This window comes from Setaria italica, chromosome VI, assembly GCF_000263155.2.
Source record: "Setaria italica strain Yugu1 chromosome VI, Setaria_italica_v2.0, whole genome shotgun sequence".
Lineage (NCBI taxonomy): Eukaryota > Viridiplantae > Streptophyta > Magnoliopsida > Poales > Poaceae > Setaria > Setaria italica.
Window position 1 is genome coordinate 25,711,856 of NC_028455.1, and position 16,715 is coordinate 25,728,570.

The 16,715-nt window shown below is 40.9% G+C and overlaps 1 protein-coding gene across 2 annotated transcripts; it reads left to right on the plus strand.

Moving 5' to 3' along the window:
* The first annotated feature begins 2,318 nt into the window (after positions 1-2,318).
* LOC101764105 lies at positions 2,319-6,509 on the plus strand. Of its 2 annotated transcripts, XM_004973366.3 has the most exons (7): positions 2,320-2,608; positions 2,719-2,852; positions 3,263-3,467; positions 4,226-4,360; positions 4,859-5,410; positions 5,750-5,926; positions 6,018-6,509. In XM_004973366.3, exons 1-7 carry the CDS (start codon positions 2,471-2,473, stop codon positions 6,189-6,191), a joined length of 1,515 nt encoding a protein of 504 aa, XP_004973423.1. In that variant the 5' UTR covers positions 2,320-2,470; the 3' UTR covers positions 6,192-6,509. The 2 variants fall into 2 exon arrangements, with proteins under 2 accessions (XP_022683126.1, XP_004973423.1); XM_022827391.1 differs by lacking the exon at positions 4,226-4,360 and having other exon boundaries at positions 2,319-2,608.
* The last annotated feature ends 10,206 nt before the right edge of the window (positions 6,510-16,715 follow it).

Genomic DNA, 16,715 nt, shown 5'->3' on the forward strand with positions numbered 1-16,715 from the left:
TATCATCATCTCTATGATTGCCTCTAGGGCATACCTCCAACATCATCATCTTATCGGGGTGAATTCAGACTTGATGAAAGTCTATATTCGATCATCTGGCATCTAGCATTTACCTGTTCTCAAGGACGCAAACAAGAAAAATAGAGTATATATAATAGAAAAATTAGGGTTAGTCCAAAAAATTAGATAGATCGCCCCAGGGTTCGAGTTTTCGCTCCCCGACAATGGCACCAGAAAAGCTTGTTGACGGCAGTTAGCACGCCAAGTTGTGAACTGCAAGCGCATGGATCATTGTAGCTTTTCCCTTAGAGTATTCCATCCAAGGTTTATCAATCCATGGATCAGCAGTGAACTGACTAGGGTTTCCTATCTAGCTAAACGGATCTAATCCTATAATGAAGCATGAATTGCATATAAAGGTAAACCCAATCAAGACATAAGTATTATAGACAGGGTAAATAGATCACATCCATATATATGAGGTAACACAACCAAAGGTAGTATGAGCCTATTGTCTTCCTGTTGTAATTCCACCATGGCTTCGCCTCGCAGGTACGACCATGGTGGCTAGGTCTACTAAGCCATCTCCTAGACAACCTCGAAGACTTGTAGTGGCCCTTAGCTCCCTCTGGTGTGTGTCCCTCTATTCGTCGACTTTTGATCGACGGATCCTCTATGCAAATGAATTTTGGGCATACTTATAGTCTGGAAGACGTGTGACTAAAATAGGAAGGCAAGGGGAGCAAGGAAAGCCCCAAGCCGATTGGCCTGGGGGTCCAGGCTGATCGGCCTAGCCTTTCCTTTTACCCCCTCGCGCCCAACTTCGTTGCCAAGTCTCCTATGATATTTTGGAAACTTATTTTTGTATGCATGTGGGCCTGCCACGTCGATAGCTTTGGGATGAGATTGATCTTTGATAACTTTCCAAATCTATGTTTGATTTTCTTTGATTCCTCTTTGATCCTAAAGTGATACTTGTCATATCTTCACCATCTTAACCCTTAAGTAATCTTAGAGGAGTACTTGCTAAAAATGAGCGTCGGAGGAGGCCAGAAGGCTCCTAGCCGATCAACTTGGGCTTCACTAGGCCGATTGGCCTGGCCTCTTACTGAGTCTGTTGGCCTTCATCTTTGATAGGTTCAATGCTTATTCGGGGTTTTATCCAAAAATATACTTTTAGGTCCAATTTCCTACAAAAATAGAATGTTCTCCAAAATACAATGCATATGCAAAAACAGGATTATTTCAGGTGCCAAGTGGCGGGTTAGTATAACAACATGCATGGAAATACCACTATAAATATATCAATAACGAGCATCAATAGCCCTCGCACACGCGCATCATCCCAAGTCACAAGTCACGTGTAAATATGCACGGTCCGTGGGATTCGAACCCACGACCTCAAGCCTCGCGCAAGCCTTCCTTACCATCCCACCTACACAGCACATGTGATGGAGGTAGATATGCTTTTCTTTTGAAGTAATCCATGGAGAGACCTTTAGTACTGGGTTATAACACCACCCGGTACTAAAGGGTTACCTTTTGTGCCGGATGGTTAGTACCGGGTCATAACACCACCGGTACTAAAAGATCTCCAGGAACCTTCAACTTTGAACTCGGTACTAATGCTAACATTAATACCGATCCAAAAGGCAAATGGTACTAGAGTTGAGGAGGAATGGTCTTAAGTCACCTGGACATAGGGAGAACTATTAAATTCACCTGAACAAAGGGAAGCAGATTCTCTGTAGTACATCTCTGCAGTTGAGTCACTGACGTGTGAGTCCAGGGTCACGCATCAATGACTCAACTGCAGCAGAAGTACTGCAGAGGAGTCTAGGATGATTTTAGCTTAAAATCGTCAATATGGAAGGTGAGTTGTAAAATGTGGCCTAGTAAAGGGGCAAAGTTTAAAGGAATCAGACTAAAGAAGGGTGACATTCCTTGAGTGGCTTCATTGGGTAAGATTTAGAGAAACTAGATTTGCAAATTTGGAAAAATACTAGTCGCTCCAGTCATCATTAAAAAATGTACTAATCATTTTGTCCGAACGTCGTGTTTCCATAACTATAGGGAACATTACAAAAAGATCAAACAAATGCTCTAACGCATGTCTTCTCTCGTGAAATGAAGAGATCTGGGCTGCTCTGGCTTGGGCCAGGCCTACCTTAAGACCAAACAAATGGCCCATCGAACATTGGGCCAATCTCACAAAAAATTGATCAAATGTTAAGCTGAGCTCACGAACCACCGCGGGCGCGCGCGGGGGACCCCGAAAATTTCAACCGCAAAAGGGAGGGAAACACGAAAAAGCGAGAGGAGTTTCGAACGCCTCCAGAAACTTCTCGTCTCCCCACCCCCTGCAGCGCCGCCGCGGTGCGCTGGCGATTCGCCGCCCACCTCCGTTCGCCGCCCCACCGGGGACTCGGTAGCGGTTTCCGTCCCGCCGACCCACCCCGCGGCGGATCCCATGCCGGTCGAGGGGATGGGGAGCGTGGTCGCCACGGTGAGCGGCTACCACGGCGACGAGCGGCACAGGCTCGTCAAGCTCATCTCGGAGACCGGCGCCAGCTACGTCGGAACCATGAGCAAGTCCATCACCCACCTGGTACGCCACGGCGCACCGCCCTGCTGCCTGCGCTCCGGTTTTATTTTTCTCGGTTGATTTGATTCCGCGCGATCCGAAATTGAATCCGGTGCGCGCTTTATGGCGGGCAGGTGTGCTGGAGGCTCGAGGGGAAGAAGTACGACATCGCGAGGAAGCTCCGGACGCGTGTCGTCAGCCACCGGTGGTTCCTGGAGTGTCTCAGGGAGGGGAGGCGTCTCCCGGAGGGCCCCTACTTGATGGAAAGGTAGGAGCAGCTCTTCGACGACTGTTGTTGTGAACTTGTGATATGATCAGACATGTGCCTAGCAATTGTTTGACTTGGGGAACTGGGTAGAGCATTTTAAGGGGAAGTGTGAAATTGTAACTAGGAATTGTGTTTGCATAGATGCACAGCAACTGCACAACAACATCAGTTATAATGTGTCAAAAGAACGAAATTGCTGCAGACTGTTCTAATCCATCTGTCACATTTTGTTCTTAGATTTGTGCCAATGTGTTGACAGTTTTTCTCAGCTAAAACCTATCATTCTGTTTGATTAACAGTTGTGAAGAAGCAGGGACAGTCTCTGTAAGCTAGAAGTTGCAGATACTATCTTATTCTGTAAAAATGTTGACTTCTTTCTAAGAAAGCCTTCGTTTCTGCCTGATACACAGTGGTGAAGAAGCAGGGTCAGTCCCAGAGCTCCCTGCTCGTCCCAGTACACGAGGCAACAAAAATGAAGTCACGGAGGATAGAGTTTTGAAAGAGTTACCTGATGGTTTCTGTGATATTCCTACGGCCAGCCATACTATCAAGATTGATGATTCAGATTGTGATATGGAGCATCAGACATGGTTCGAATCAGCCCTACTAAAAGAAGTAAGAATCACAAGCTGCACTTGATTTTCTTCCTGCTTGTAGTCTCTAGATGTTGTATTCTCTAATCTTTGTGCCATTCGTCATGTCGTTTTGATCTTCAATCTGCTAGGTCAACTAAAAAATGATTTCTCAATCAATCATCCATTATTTCAATTAAACACATATAGCATATTTATAATTGTTCAATCATGGGCTAGACTCTAGTGAGGTAGAAATGCCGTCTAATGGTTCATCTTGTGATATTTGATGATCACTTCATCGTCATACATGGTTCTCATTTTCAATGTCTATGTATAAAGAAGGAAATTGACAATGAAATGAAAGTTTGCAGTATAAATGATTCAGCGGGTATATCAGGGCAGCATGTGGTGTATTAGAAACTTTCTGCCATGTATATACATAAAAAATTTCTTCATACAGGAACTCTAAATCGTCTGTTGCTTACATCTAAGCTGCTAATTGAGTTTTTAAACTTTAAATTATATGTACTTGTGCTACATATAAAGTTAGTTTCTCTAGAAGTTTTGGAAGTTCTCTATATTTGTGTTTACTTCTATATTTGTATTCTACTTTCTCCATCCCAAATTGTAGGTCGTTTTGGCATTTTAAGGTTTATAGATTTTCTTATGCACCTAAACATAGCGTATATCTAGATGCATAGCAAAATTTATGAACTTAGAAAAACCAAAACGACCTATAATTTGGAATGGAGGGAGTATCTATTTTCTGATAGAGCTTGGCTCTCCTGTGGGCTTCAGAATTTTGTTGGTGATGGGGATTCCGAGAAGAATGATTCATCAGATGTTAAGGAAAAAAGAAAACGTTTGAAGCGTGTGAAAAAATCAACAGATAAAGATGTCCTACATCTGCAGGACAATGTATCAAGTGTCATGGTAATATGCAAGTTCATATTTATCAACCCCTTCTTTTATTTTAACTATAGTCTTGGAAATTTCTTTAACCTCTTAGTACCCTGGTCTTGAATTCTGATCAAGGACCCTTCAAAAAGACCAGATTGTGGTGCTCTGTTTTGCTTAATACTTGTATTCATAAGCAAAGGACCCAGCTTAATAAAAAAAAGAGAAAAGGATCTGGTAGGCAAATAACTTATTGTAATATAAAACTGCTTAAGGACAACTCGAGGGACCTATATGGAGATATTGTTTTCTTTAATACTGATGATACTGATTTTTTGTTGCATGTGTCCATGTGTCCATGCTCAAGATGAAAAAAAAATCCTGTTGTGACTTGTGACTACCGCATCTCATAGGCTGCACCCTTTTGGGTATATTGGTTTTGATGAATACATGTACACAGCTTGGTTCTTTTTAACTTTCATTTGTTTTACATTTTTATTTGTAAGCTTATGCTTATATCAAATGATAATACAGACAAGAAAACGTCTTCATGAGTCAAGTCACACAACATCAAGGAACACATCGAAGCAGAAGGGGGAAAGGAAGGATCTTACAGAAATTGATTGTTTTTCTGACAGCTTCGATGAACCTCAGACTTTGGATACTCTGTCTATAGGAGTTCGAAGAAAACATACCAAGACAAACATATTATCATCATCACTTTGTCAAAGTACCCTGGATTCAATGTACGAATATGGTGAAAGTAGTAGGCATGAACCAGACAGAAGAAAAGAACTAGAAAATGTTGACTTAAGGGAGAGTTCAACAAGCTTGCCTCCATGTGATTTATCTGGACAGGAACCAGCTTTCTGTACTCAGGAGCAAATAGATAAATGCAGCCTTGGTGCCATAGCTGATGATGAAATGCGAGATGACAAGAAACCCTCAGAAAAAACATCTAATTTAGAAAAGCAAGAAGAATTATCATGTGCCATATGCTGGACAGATTTTTCGTCTACAAGGGGCATCTTACGATGTGGACACCGATTCTGTTATTCATGCATTCAAGAATGGGCAGATTGTCTGGTATGCTTTAGTTCAATTCTTGTTTAATCTTTGTTTATATTGTGTTTTCCTTCTACTCAATACTTTGGAGACATATTTTTGCCCTACAATAACTGACTTGCCTTCTTGAATGTTGTGCTTGTGGTTTAGTTCAGACTAAGAAATTAGAGAATGTACTAATGCAGATTCAAGATAGAATTATATCATAACTGAAAGAAATGTTACGTCGAACTAATGGCAAGTCTTGGGCCAAAGGGATTAGCAATAACCTGACATTGCTATAGGTTTTTAGGTTTTTTCCCCTCCATTTATGTTCAATGAAAAAATTGCAATTCTTACAGCTCCACCTTCGTGTTTCAGGCTTCCAGGGGGAAAGTCTCAACATGTCCCCTTTGTAAAGCCAGTTTCACATGGATCAGTAAGGTGGACGAGGCAGGCACCTCCGATCAGAAGATATACTCACAGACCATTCCTTGTGAAGCTTCTACTGATGTTTTTGTGTTCCGCAATGAAGGCTATGGCTTCTCTCGATCCTGGGTAAGATCCTATCCCCTTGCTGCTTGCATCAGTTCGGCCTGCCATGCTTGAATCAGTTTGGGTTCGCGATGCTTACCCCTCCATTGTGTAGGTTGGGCTAGGAGCATGTTACCAGTGCCACAGCCGTGAACCTGAGGAGCTTCTTCTGAGCTGCCATGTCTGCAGGTCGCAGTGGGTACACTCGTACTGCCTTGATCCTCCACTGACCCCGTGGACATGTGTGCATTGCAGAGATATGCGTATGATGTATCACCGCTATCGCTAGTCTGAAATTGGAATACTCGTTCCATAGTCTGAAGTCTGAACGTTGCCTATTTACCCATACAGTAGTCTGTTTTGAGATTGTAGCGGGAACCTGTATCTATATTTCGTGAGAGTTCTTGCCATTTTTCACGAATAGGCCTGGACACATACTTTATTAAGAGGAAGAGCGTCTACATCGATCCAAATGGGACTAATCCTGAGCGGATTGCAGTTTCGTGGGAGTTCTGGTCTCCTGGACATAGAACGAATAAATTGCAGTGTACCTGTAACATTGATCTCTTCAGTGGATTTGATAAGAGATTTGGGATATACTGTCAAATCTGACCCTAGACAAAATTTTTCTAATTTCTCAATCAGGCAACACCTTTTCATGCTGATATTTAGGAAGAGTCTGATAACTCAAAGACTCCAGACTGATTATTTTTTGCACAAGATGATGTGAACATATTGTCACATCAACATTGGCAAGAACTACAAATGGCAACAACTGAACAACTCTTGCATTACCAGCCAGTGAGAGGTGCAAAAACTCTGCCAAAAACATGCATGTGGAGCTCCAGGAGAAGCTGCCTGTGCGTGATAAAATTAGGCCCACTGCCAGCAATAATCAGGATCTGCATTTGGTTCTCATCTAGTTAAAATTACTGATCTTGAACCTTATACTTGCATGGAAAAAGGTAGGCACATAATTTGAAGTGACAAAATATGATAAGTGAGCCTTTTTCTAAATCCTCAAGGCCCATTAGAGAGCTTTCCCTCCATGCTCTTCACAAGGAACAGACAAAGAAAAACAGACCAAGAAGCATTTCATGCTGTTGATAAGTTCCACCTGGGTGGTTGGATGAAAATTGGTTTGCCTCCACCGAGGCAGAACATAAGCCTCCCAAATATCCTAATGCAAAATCATCTTCACACAAGTAGAGAAAAGTCGGACCGTGAAGCCTTACACATCTCGCAGACATATCAGATGCATTCCTTGCTTGTCGAATTTCAGGTTTGCAACAGAACATGCAACGACTAGCATTAACATGCTACCTCCTAGCTACATTGTCTCTTTTTTTTATCGTAAAACTGTGGGGGAGTTTCCCACAGCATTTCATTGCATAAAAGGAGTAAGATATTTACAAGAGAGGAGATATACTTACAAGAGGGAGAGAAAGAGGGGAGAGAAGGGAAGGGGTTACATCACTGAGTCAAGCCATTGTCTAACTACTGGTTGGAAATCTTCTCTAACTCTATGGAGCTGGAGAAGTATCTTCTGCTTGAACCTCACGGTCCAAATGTCTAGAGATGCATCTTCACCTTCAAAAATCTTACCATTCCTAATGGAGGGAATTCCTTATTTAACACTGGAAGATGAGTTAATTCCTTTCTTGACACCAAAATTTTTTCCCTTCCTAATACGACACCAACTTCTAACTTTCATTCCTTCTTTGATATTTCCGTCACTTGTGTTAGTTAAGTCAGGTGAAACAATCTCCAAATCACCTCCAAAAATCATGAAACTTTTTTTAGTGATACAACAAATGAATATGAACCCATATTTATTAAAAGGACACATATACCTTTACGGTTTTAGAATTAAAATCCACCAACTTAGGCTACCTTTATAAATTATATAAATTTCTATGGCACCAAAACACTTTTAAAAATTATAAAAAAATAAATAATATTTATCACATTAGATGATTGAACTTATTAAATTATTTCCTAGCAAAACTTACATAGAGAATTATGAGCAACCATAAATTTGGGAAAATTTAAAAGAACCTTGTAATTCTCTGTATAACTTATGATAGAAAATAATTTTATAAATGACTACATCCCATGTAAGGAATATTAATTATTTTTCATAATTTTTGGAAAGTATTTTGGTACCATAAAAATTCAAATATGCTTCAAAAGTAGTCAGATTTGGTGAATTTTAATTTGAAAATGGCAAAGGGACATGTGTGTTTTTAAGCAAAATGGACTCATCTTTATTTGTTTTATTATCAAAAAAAAATTTCATGATTTTTGGAGGTGATTTGATGGTTGTTTTATTTGATTTATATGACAAAAGTGATGAAAATGTCAAATAAGAAATAAAAGATAGAACTCAGTATCATATAAGGGATGGAAAATTTTTCAGTGTCAAGAAAGGAATTTAGTTATCTTCTAGTGCCAAATAAGGAATTTTCTCTTCCTAATATCCCATATTTCCCAGGCGGCTATGATGAAAATTTCAATGAAGGGGAGTTGCATGCTTGCTCTTATAAGCCTTAGGCCCTGTTTGGATACGCTTCTTCTAGCCACGCTTGGATTATAATCTAAGCAAAGATTTTCTCGCTCCTCGCTTTTTGCTTCTCGTAGTTCAATCTCTAAAGCGACTTACCACATAAGCGAGAATCGGTGAAAATAAGCAAAACGTTTAGCGGGATTCTCACTTATTTCCACCGATAAGCCGCTTATAAGCGGAAACAAACGGGACCTTAATCTATCATGGATGTCAGGGGCATCATTCCACTGTATCCCAATCTTCTGCCAACACAATTGAGCAAGGCTGCAGTCAAAGAACATATGAAGAATGTCCTCCTCAGATTGGGTACTGCATAGGACCCAATGTGTGTCCTGTAGAACATTATAATTGCACCTATGGAACATAGACTTGGTGTTTAGTCTGTCCACCATAATGAGCCATGCAAAGAATTTTAGTCTCGGAGTGCACTTTGATTTCCATATCCACTTGAAGGTTGCGGGTATATTCATATGTTTAAATGCTAGATTATAAAATTTCTTTGAGTATGTTTGATTTCCCTAGAGAAAACCCCACTTGTCATTAGTGTCACTAGAATACGCAATTTGTTGTAATTGCCCCTGTAATAAATGGTATTCTTCTAAAGCCTCTTCTGATAGTGGTAGGTGAAAGACCGAGTCGAGATGATCTGACTCCATGATTTGTTTGACCGAGGCTTGAGTGTTTTTTTTTAAGGAACAGGAGGGTGACCCCTACTGAATTTATTAAAGAGTTAAACAAATACAAAACAAAGCCGAAGCAAAAGAAAATAGAGATAAAAACAAAGGAAAGAAAGAGAGAAAAAAGAGTTCAAGCAACAGGTTACAAAGCGTCTATCCAGTCTAACATAAGGGATTGCATTTGGGTCCTAGCCCTATGAAGGGCTACCAGACGAAAATCTGAAACAAATTTCCTTATGACGTCCCTGATCGTCGGAGCAGAATTATTGAAAGTCCAGTCGTTTCTGGTTGTCCAAATACTCCAAGCCATGAGAATTATGATTTCCATAAAGAATGGTAATTGTATCTGTCTTCGAATGGTATTGAAAATGGAGGTGGCCGATCTGGTGGAAGGGTATGTGATGCCAACTGAGCGCCAACAGGCCTTAGCAAAATTGCATCGTAGGAAGAGATGTGCTGTTGTCTCGCGTTTCTGTAGGATGCACATTTCACAAGTTGTAGATTCCAAAAACATGGACCTCCTGCTTAGGACATCTTTGGTATTGACTCTATCTTTGATGAGTAACCAGAAGAAAACTTTGTGCTTCTTTTGACATGTGGATCTCCATAGCCAACTGTGAATCGGGTGGACTCCTCTTTCTCCAATGAGGGTTTTGTATGTCTTGGAAGCTGAAAAGATAGGATTACCCCAGCTGTAAACCCATAGGTGTTGAGGCTGTGTATTATCAATCTGTTGTAAGAATTCTTGTAATTGTGCAAACTGACCATGCGCCTCTGCTGACAAAGGAAGATGTACTACATTGATCAAATGATCCTCTACAACCTCCTTGAGGGTGATCCTCTCATCTTTTGCAAAGGAGGCTAGCTGTGGAAGATCACGTGATAAGAGATGATTGTTCCAAGTATCCTTCCAGAACAAAATTGTACTACCATCCGAAACTCTGGCAGAAGCTATCCCCTTGTATAGATCAATGAGTTTCACTATGTCTCGCCACCAGAAGGAACCTTTCCTACGCCCTCCAGGGAGGTTACCATGTTGATAATAGTTTTCCCAAAGAAGCTGTACCCAGGGAGTATCTACTTTAGAGAAAAATTTATGCAGGAACTTGAGCAGGAGGGCTTCATTTTGGGTGTTGATGTTGATGACCCCCAATCCCCCTTGTTTCTTGGGCAGGCACACCATAGGCCAAGCCGCCCGAGGCTTGAGTGTTGTGAGCAAATGAGTACAATTGCGAGAATTTTGATGCTAATATATCCTCTGACCATAGGTCCTCCCAGAACGAGACTGTAGATCCATCTCCAGTTGTGCAATGCGCAATACCTCTATAAATTATGTTTAGTCTTAATATATCCCTCCACCAAAAGGACCCTACCTCCTTGGTTCCATGTGGAACTTTGTTATGTTATTGTAGTATTTCGTCCAAATCAGCTTTACCCAGGGCACTTCCATCTTACTGTAGAACTTGTGTAACTGCTTGAGTAATAGGGCATCATTCTGTAGCCTCAGATTGATAACACCTAATCCTCCCTTGTCTTTTGGTTTAAGAACCATTGGGCAGCCAAATTACCCCCTTTTTTCTGATCATTCCCCCTCTTTATTCTGTCAATATTATCAATCATACCAACCGGGAGCTTGATTGTGCACATGGCATATGTTGTTATTGGTGTTATGACTGAGTTAACCATCTTCTCTTGACCCTGTCTATCGTTGGCATCAAATCTTCAAATTTTGATTTAGTTGTCCCCATGGGCAAGCCGCCAAGATAAGTAAAGGGCATGGAGCCAATTTGGAACCCCAAAACTGCTGCCAATTCCAGCATCTTACTATCCGAAATATTTATAGGGAGTATCAAGGATTTGTGAAAGTTAACTTTTAGTCCTGTAGATTCAGCAAATTTGTTCAACAAGTCTTTAAGACAAAGCAGCTCTGAAGCATCAGCTTTCATGAGGAGAAGTGTGTCATCAGCGTATTGAATGATAGGAAAATCACTGGTGTTCTGAGAGATGGGAATAGATAGTAGGCCATTGTTGTGGGCATCATTGACCACATACTACAGAAGTTCAGTAGCTAGAACAAAAAGAAGAGGGGATAGGGGATCACTTTGTCTAACTCCTCTCTTACGTTTAAACTGCTTGCCAGGTACACCATTTAGTAGCACTGAGCATGTTCCTGTAGATAAAATCATGGTAATCCATTGCAGCCATTTATCAGGGAATCCCATGAGTTGCATTACTTCTAATATGGCTACATGTTCCACAATATCAAAAGTTTTGGCAAAGTCCAACTTAACAACAATGATTTCTGTCTTACTTTGTTAGCACTGATGAATGTATTCAAAGCTCCAGGCCAAGCAGTCATGTATGGTTCTGTTCTTTGTGAACCCATATTGATTTGAATGCAACAGCTTGATGATTAGAATCTGTAATCTTTCAGCTAAAATCTTTGTTATGAGCTTGATGTTGCTATTGAGCACGGAGATTGGCCGAAAATCATTAACTATCTCTAGATTATTCGTCTTTGGCACCAAAGTGACGAGGGAGTTATTTATACTTTCTAGATTCAGCTCACAATTAAAGAAGTCATTGCATAGTTTGTAGAAGTCATCTTTGATGAGAGGCCAACATTTCTTAAGGAACATCCCATTGAAGCCATCTGGTCCAGGAGCCTTATCTGTAGGAATACTGCTTATGATTTTGTCGATTTCAGATGTGGAAAAAGGTGCAATAAGGCTACTAAGATCAATATTGATGCTGAATAGGTTAGGTAGGTCAAAAGCCACGTAGGCAAGGAAGAAACACCCATCCTATTTTTGTATGCTGCCCACAGAAGCCCTGCCTTCCTTCATGGTCACTAATAAAGCTGCGAAATTGTGTTTTTCCTGAAAGAGATTGTTGCCATAGCATGGAAGAACTTAGTACACTCATCACCAAACTTGATTCTAATTAGTGTGTATCTCTTTCTCCAGTACTCATTTTTATATTTCAAGAGAGACTGTAAATGTTTCTTGATCATTGTCCTGAAGTTCCATTCATAGATGAGTAAAACTCTGCATTCCTCTAAGCTGTTAATAAGATAAAAAAAAAATGACTGTTGCAGTTTTTGATAAGCGTTGTTAAATTGGCAAGCCTCTTGCTCCAATGCTTCAGTTCATACCTAACATTCTTGAGCTTTCCAGCCAAAATAGCTGCAGAATCTCTCTGATTTCTAACTAGTGCCTACTAGCCTTTTTGGACTATTTCATCAAATACATTGTCTCGAGCACCAATACTCCAGAACGACTGTATAGCTGATAGCAGGAAATGTACTCCCTTCATCCCAAATTACTATTGATTTTGACTTTTCTAGATATATAGCTTTTGATATGCACCATGCATGTCTAGGTGCATATCAACGGTACATATCAAAAACTATGTATGTAGAAAATAAAAAAAACGAATAGTATTTTGGAACGGAAGGAGTAGACTAGAATCTCTACAAAGTAGAGACTAATATCCGAGACTATTCAAAGAATAGCATCCACTCTCAGTGCAGCCGAACTACAAATAAACACCAAACCAGCCCCAATTCTAAAGGAACTAGGTACCACCAACAAATCTTCTGAAAGCTTCAGCACCAGTTTTGTTATTCTTGGTCAGAAACTACATACAAGCTCCAAAATTGGATGGCAGAACCAAGAATTAATTCACAAACCTAGTATTTCCAACACTTCATTTTAGTACCCTTACGAGTACAGTGAATATAAAACAAGCAACAAAATCCAATTGCTGCAAAAAGGGGAGCAAAAAAAAAAACTCTATTGTAGTAGGTGACGAAATAAACTGACATGATGAACACCTTACACCTGTCCTTAACAATAGCCACCGTAAGAAACACTTAAAACACAGATGCACCTAGAACAGCAATTCATTAACTTACAAAGCGAGCTTGCCAATGGACCGTTAAGCATTGGCCCAAGAAAGTCACTATGCTTATTGAGTTAATGACTACAGATGCTTAATGCAGCAGAGGCAACTAGCAAATCAGGAAACTAATTCGTCAAGTCTACTTCGTAGTTCCTGGTACATTGAGGGGACACTTCCACAAGGACACATCACCAGCAATGGAAGCTTTTGAATACCTGTATAGAAAATAAAGCCATCAATCAAACAACTTCGTACTAGTCACTGGTGCAAAAGCCAAAAGTTATAGTTATCACTAACGGTTTGTCACTTGCCAGCATTATCAGATGAAACTAACAAAACCAATGTTAGAACCCCAAGTCAATACCGGTCAAACCCTGAGTCAGCAGCGTCCTTTTGCTTAAGAGCCCCTGCCCTTTCCAGTTTAAAAGTGGTTAGATTTAGCTCCTTTTCTTTGCGTTCTAGCCCCTGTCTTTCCTGGTTTTAACACCCGCCATCCTTAGAACCTAGTTTTATTCATTAGACCCTGAGTTTATATGCTTAATAAGGTTTTAGCCCTTGGTTTCTTTAAATTTAGCCCCTTGAAGTTTAATTTTCTCACCGATAAGCCCCTATATCTTGTTTACTTCATATCTTTAACGTTTTAGATCCATTTTAAGTCATTCTTGCGCCTATGAATTCATGTTAACGTATAGATTAGTTTTATAACCTTGTTTTATTTTTTTACTACTATTTGGTGCATTGTTTCCTTAGTTTATTCTTTTATTTTATTTGCTTGCATGTGCTTGATTGATGCGAGTAGAAGGTTCGTTGTTCGAGGGATACGAGGATCAAGCTTTTGAAGACCTTGAGCAACAGGAGCAACTCCAGGAAGGCAAGTCGTGTCCTTGATCACATATTTTGGACCTATGCAACCTTTAATTTTATGTTCAATATACATGTTATGCACTTTTTATAATTAAACACGATGGATCCTATTTAAGATTTGCCTAGTTTTATCCCTATATCTTGAACAACCTGGGTTTATTTAATGTTGGGCAGTACTTGCGTAGTCGCTCTAATTAGGTATGGTGGTTAATGAACGTTAAACTTATTTTATTTAGGCTATACCTTTCATTAATACAAGATTACCATACTTAATTGGAACATGAAGTCATCACTCAGGAAAACAGTGGAACCATAAGACTACATATCTCTGGTTTTAGCTGATTAATTAGAAACTTTAGTGCATGATAGTTTTACCTAAATGGCAAGAGGGGAAATAATGCTTACCTGATTACTGATTAATTATAACATTAAACCCTATCATGTTTTCTTTTTTCCGGTTTTTGCGAGGAAATAATGCTTACCTGATTACTCGGACAAGAAACTACCATCAATCCATCATTATCAACAGCTAACACACAGGTGCTTCATTACGCCACACGGGACAAGGACAATGCATTGTCCTTTTTGTTTTTTCTGTTTTGTTTTTTCCGGAAGTTTTGCTGGAGCTGGATTGAAGTCCTGGAAACAGGGCCACGTGGGCACGCCTTAGCCTGAGTCCCCCAGCCCATTTTACAATGTCAGAAGAAGAAGGAGAGTGTCCTTTAAGTGTTAGATATATGGGCTTGGCCCATATAAATGATAATTCCGAATAAATCTCAAAGACCCATTAGCGTAAAGAGGGGGTACACCATCTATTAGTCCCATATTGCTAATAGATGAGGGTGTTGGGGCTTTTCCTCCCTATATATATGGACCACCTCCCTCATGAAAAAGATGAAAAATAGACTACTATACGGGAAGGCCCCCCAGGTTAGGATATCCCTAAGGTGGTCTGTACTAGTTAGATTTTTGCCTCCTCTCGCTGCTGCGCCGCCACCGTAGTCTACTCCATCCCGATTGTCGGCGTGCACCGACGATTGGGAGAGCAGGTCTCCGGAACCGTCGTCTTCAGCGATCCTGCACCGGGAGAGGGCGAATAAGGTTTTTGGGAAGCGCTCTGCGCGACTGCTCGATCGCTTCCTCCACTTCGTCAAGTTCTTCGTTGACTCCTTCACCACGGCTCGTCTACCTCTTCGTCGCTCGGGCGTCACTCGTCGTCACAAACATCGTCAAGCTGCTGATCGTCGTCGCCTGCTGTACCCGGTAGTCGTCCAGGAGCCGATCTTCATCAAGAAAGAAACGTACGATCTCTTATCTCAAATTATGTCTTCCATACTAGCTATTATGATCTGTTGCAGTCTGATAGCACTGGATAGTATGGTAGAATGTGTGATTCTATTTGCAATGATAGACTTGTCTAGATCTTGCGTAGACATGTCTAGTTTAATCTGCTATCTCTTCATCGTATTCATGATTTATTTCTGGATTAAATTAAAACTAAAAGTGCTTATATATCCAACAATCCAAAAACCTTATATTAGGCACTTTAGTTTTATGGCTGGATTTCTTGATGCACTGAGGCCAGCACCATTTGCTGGCGTGCACTTCAAGAGGTGGCAGGTGAAAGCCACGCTGTGGCTTACTGCCATGAAGGTGTTCTGGGTGTCCAATGGCAAGTCGGAAGGGGTTCTCTCTCCTGAAAAGGAGAAAGAATATTAGGAAGCCAACACAATCTTCTTGGGTGTTGTGATTGGTGCACTTGCAGAACATCTGCAGGATGTGTACCTTCATCACACGGTCGCAAAGGAGTTGTGGGACGATCTGACTGCCAACTACGGTGGCTCAGATACTGGCACTGAACTGTACATCATTGAGCAGTATCATGACTACAAGATGGTTGACGAAAAATCTGTAGTCGCTCAGGCTCATGAATTACAGTGCATGGTGAAGGAACTCGATCTGCTAAAGATTGTCGTGTCCGACAAGTTTGTGGCTGGGGGCATTATTGCCAAGTTACCTCCATTCTGGAGGGATTTCGCCACTTCTCTCAAACACAAGAGGACAGAAATTTCTGTTTCAGACTTGATTGCGTCTCTTGATGTTGAGGAAAAAGCTCAGGCTAAAGATGGACGATCTAAAGCTGTTGAGGGTCAGACCAGTGCCAATATGGTGCACCAATCACATTACAATGGCAATGGTGGCAAGGGCAAGGGCAAGAACAATAAGCCTAAGCAGTCCACTACCTTCAAGAAGAAGAAGAACAAGGAGAACGAGGGATGCTTCGTGTGCGGTTCTACTGACCATTGGGCAAAGAAGTGTCCAAACCGCAAAGGAAGAAAACCTCCACAGCAGAAGTCTGTGAGCATGGTGACCAGCGCTGGAGACGGAAATAGTGGGTCGCTCGGGATTCCTCCGTCCTAATGGGGAATGGGTCACATGCTTTTGTTCATGGTGTTGGTACGGTAGATCTGAAGTTTACTTCGGGAAAGATCGTGCAACTGAAGAACGTGCAGCATGTCCCTTCTATCAGGAAGAATCTAGTTAGTGGCTCCCTTTTGTGTAGGGATGGTTTTAAGGTAGTGCTTGAGTCTAATAAAATTATCGTGTCTAAGAGTGGACAATTTATTGGTAAATGCTATGAGTGCGGAGGCCTGTTCCTCTTTTCCCTTTCAGATTATTGCAATAAATCTGTGAACTATATTTGTGATGGTATTAATGAGAGTGATGCTAGTGTTTGGCATTCACGTTTATGTCATCTGAATTTTGGTTCTATGTCTCAACTTTCCAGCCTGTGTTTAATTCC

Bases quoted from the DNA above. Each gene is read 5' to 3' on its own strand.
- LOC101764105 (XM_004973366.3), top strand. From the start codon at position 2,471: ATGCCGGTCGAGGGGATGGGGAGCGTGGTCGCCACGGTGAGCGGCTAC. The intron at 2,609-2,718 runs GTACGCCACGGC...TATGGCGGGCAG, and splicing joins GCAAGTCCATCACCCACCTG to GTGTGCTGGAGGCTCGAGGG. The intron at 5,927-6,017 runs GTAAGATCCTAT...TCCATTGTGTAG, and splicing joins ATGGCTTCTCTCGATCCTGG to GTTGGGCTAGGAGCATGTTA.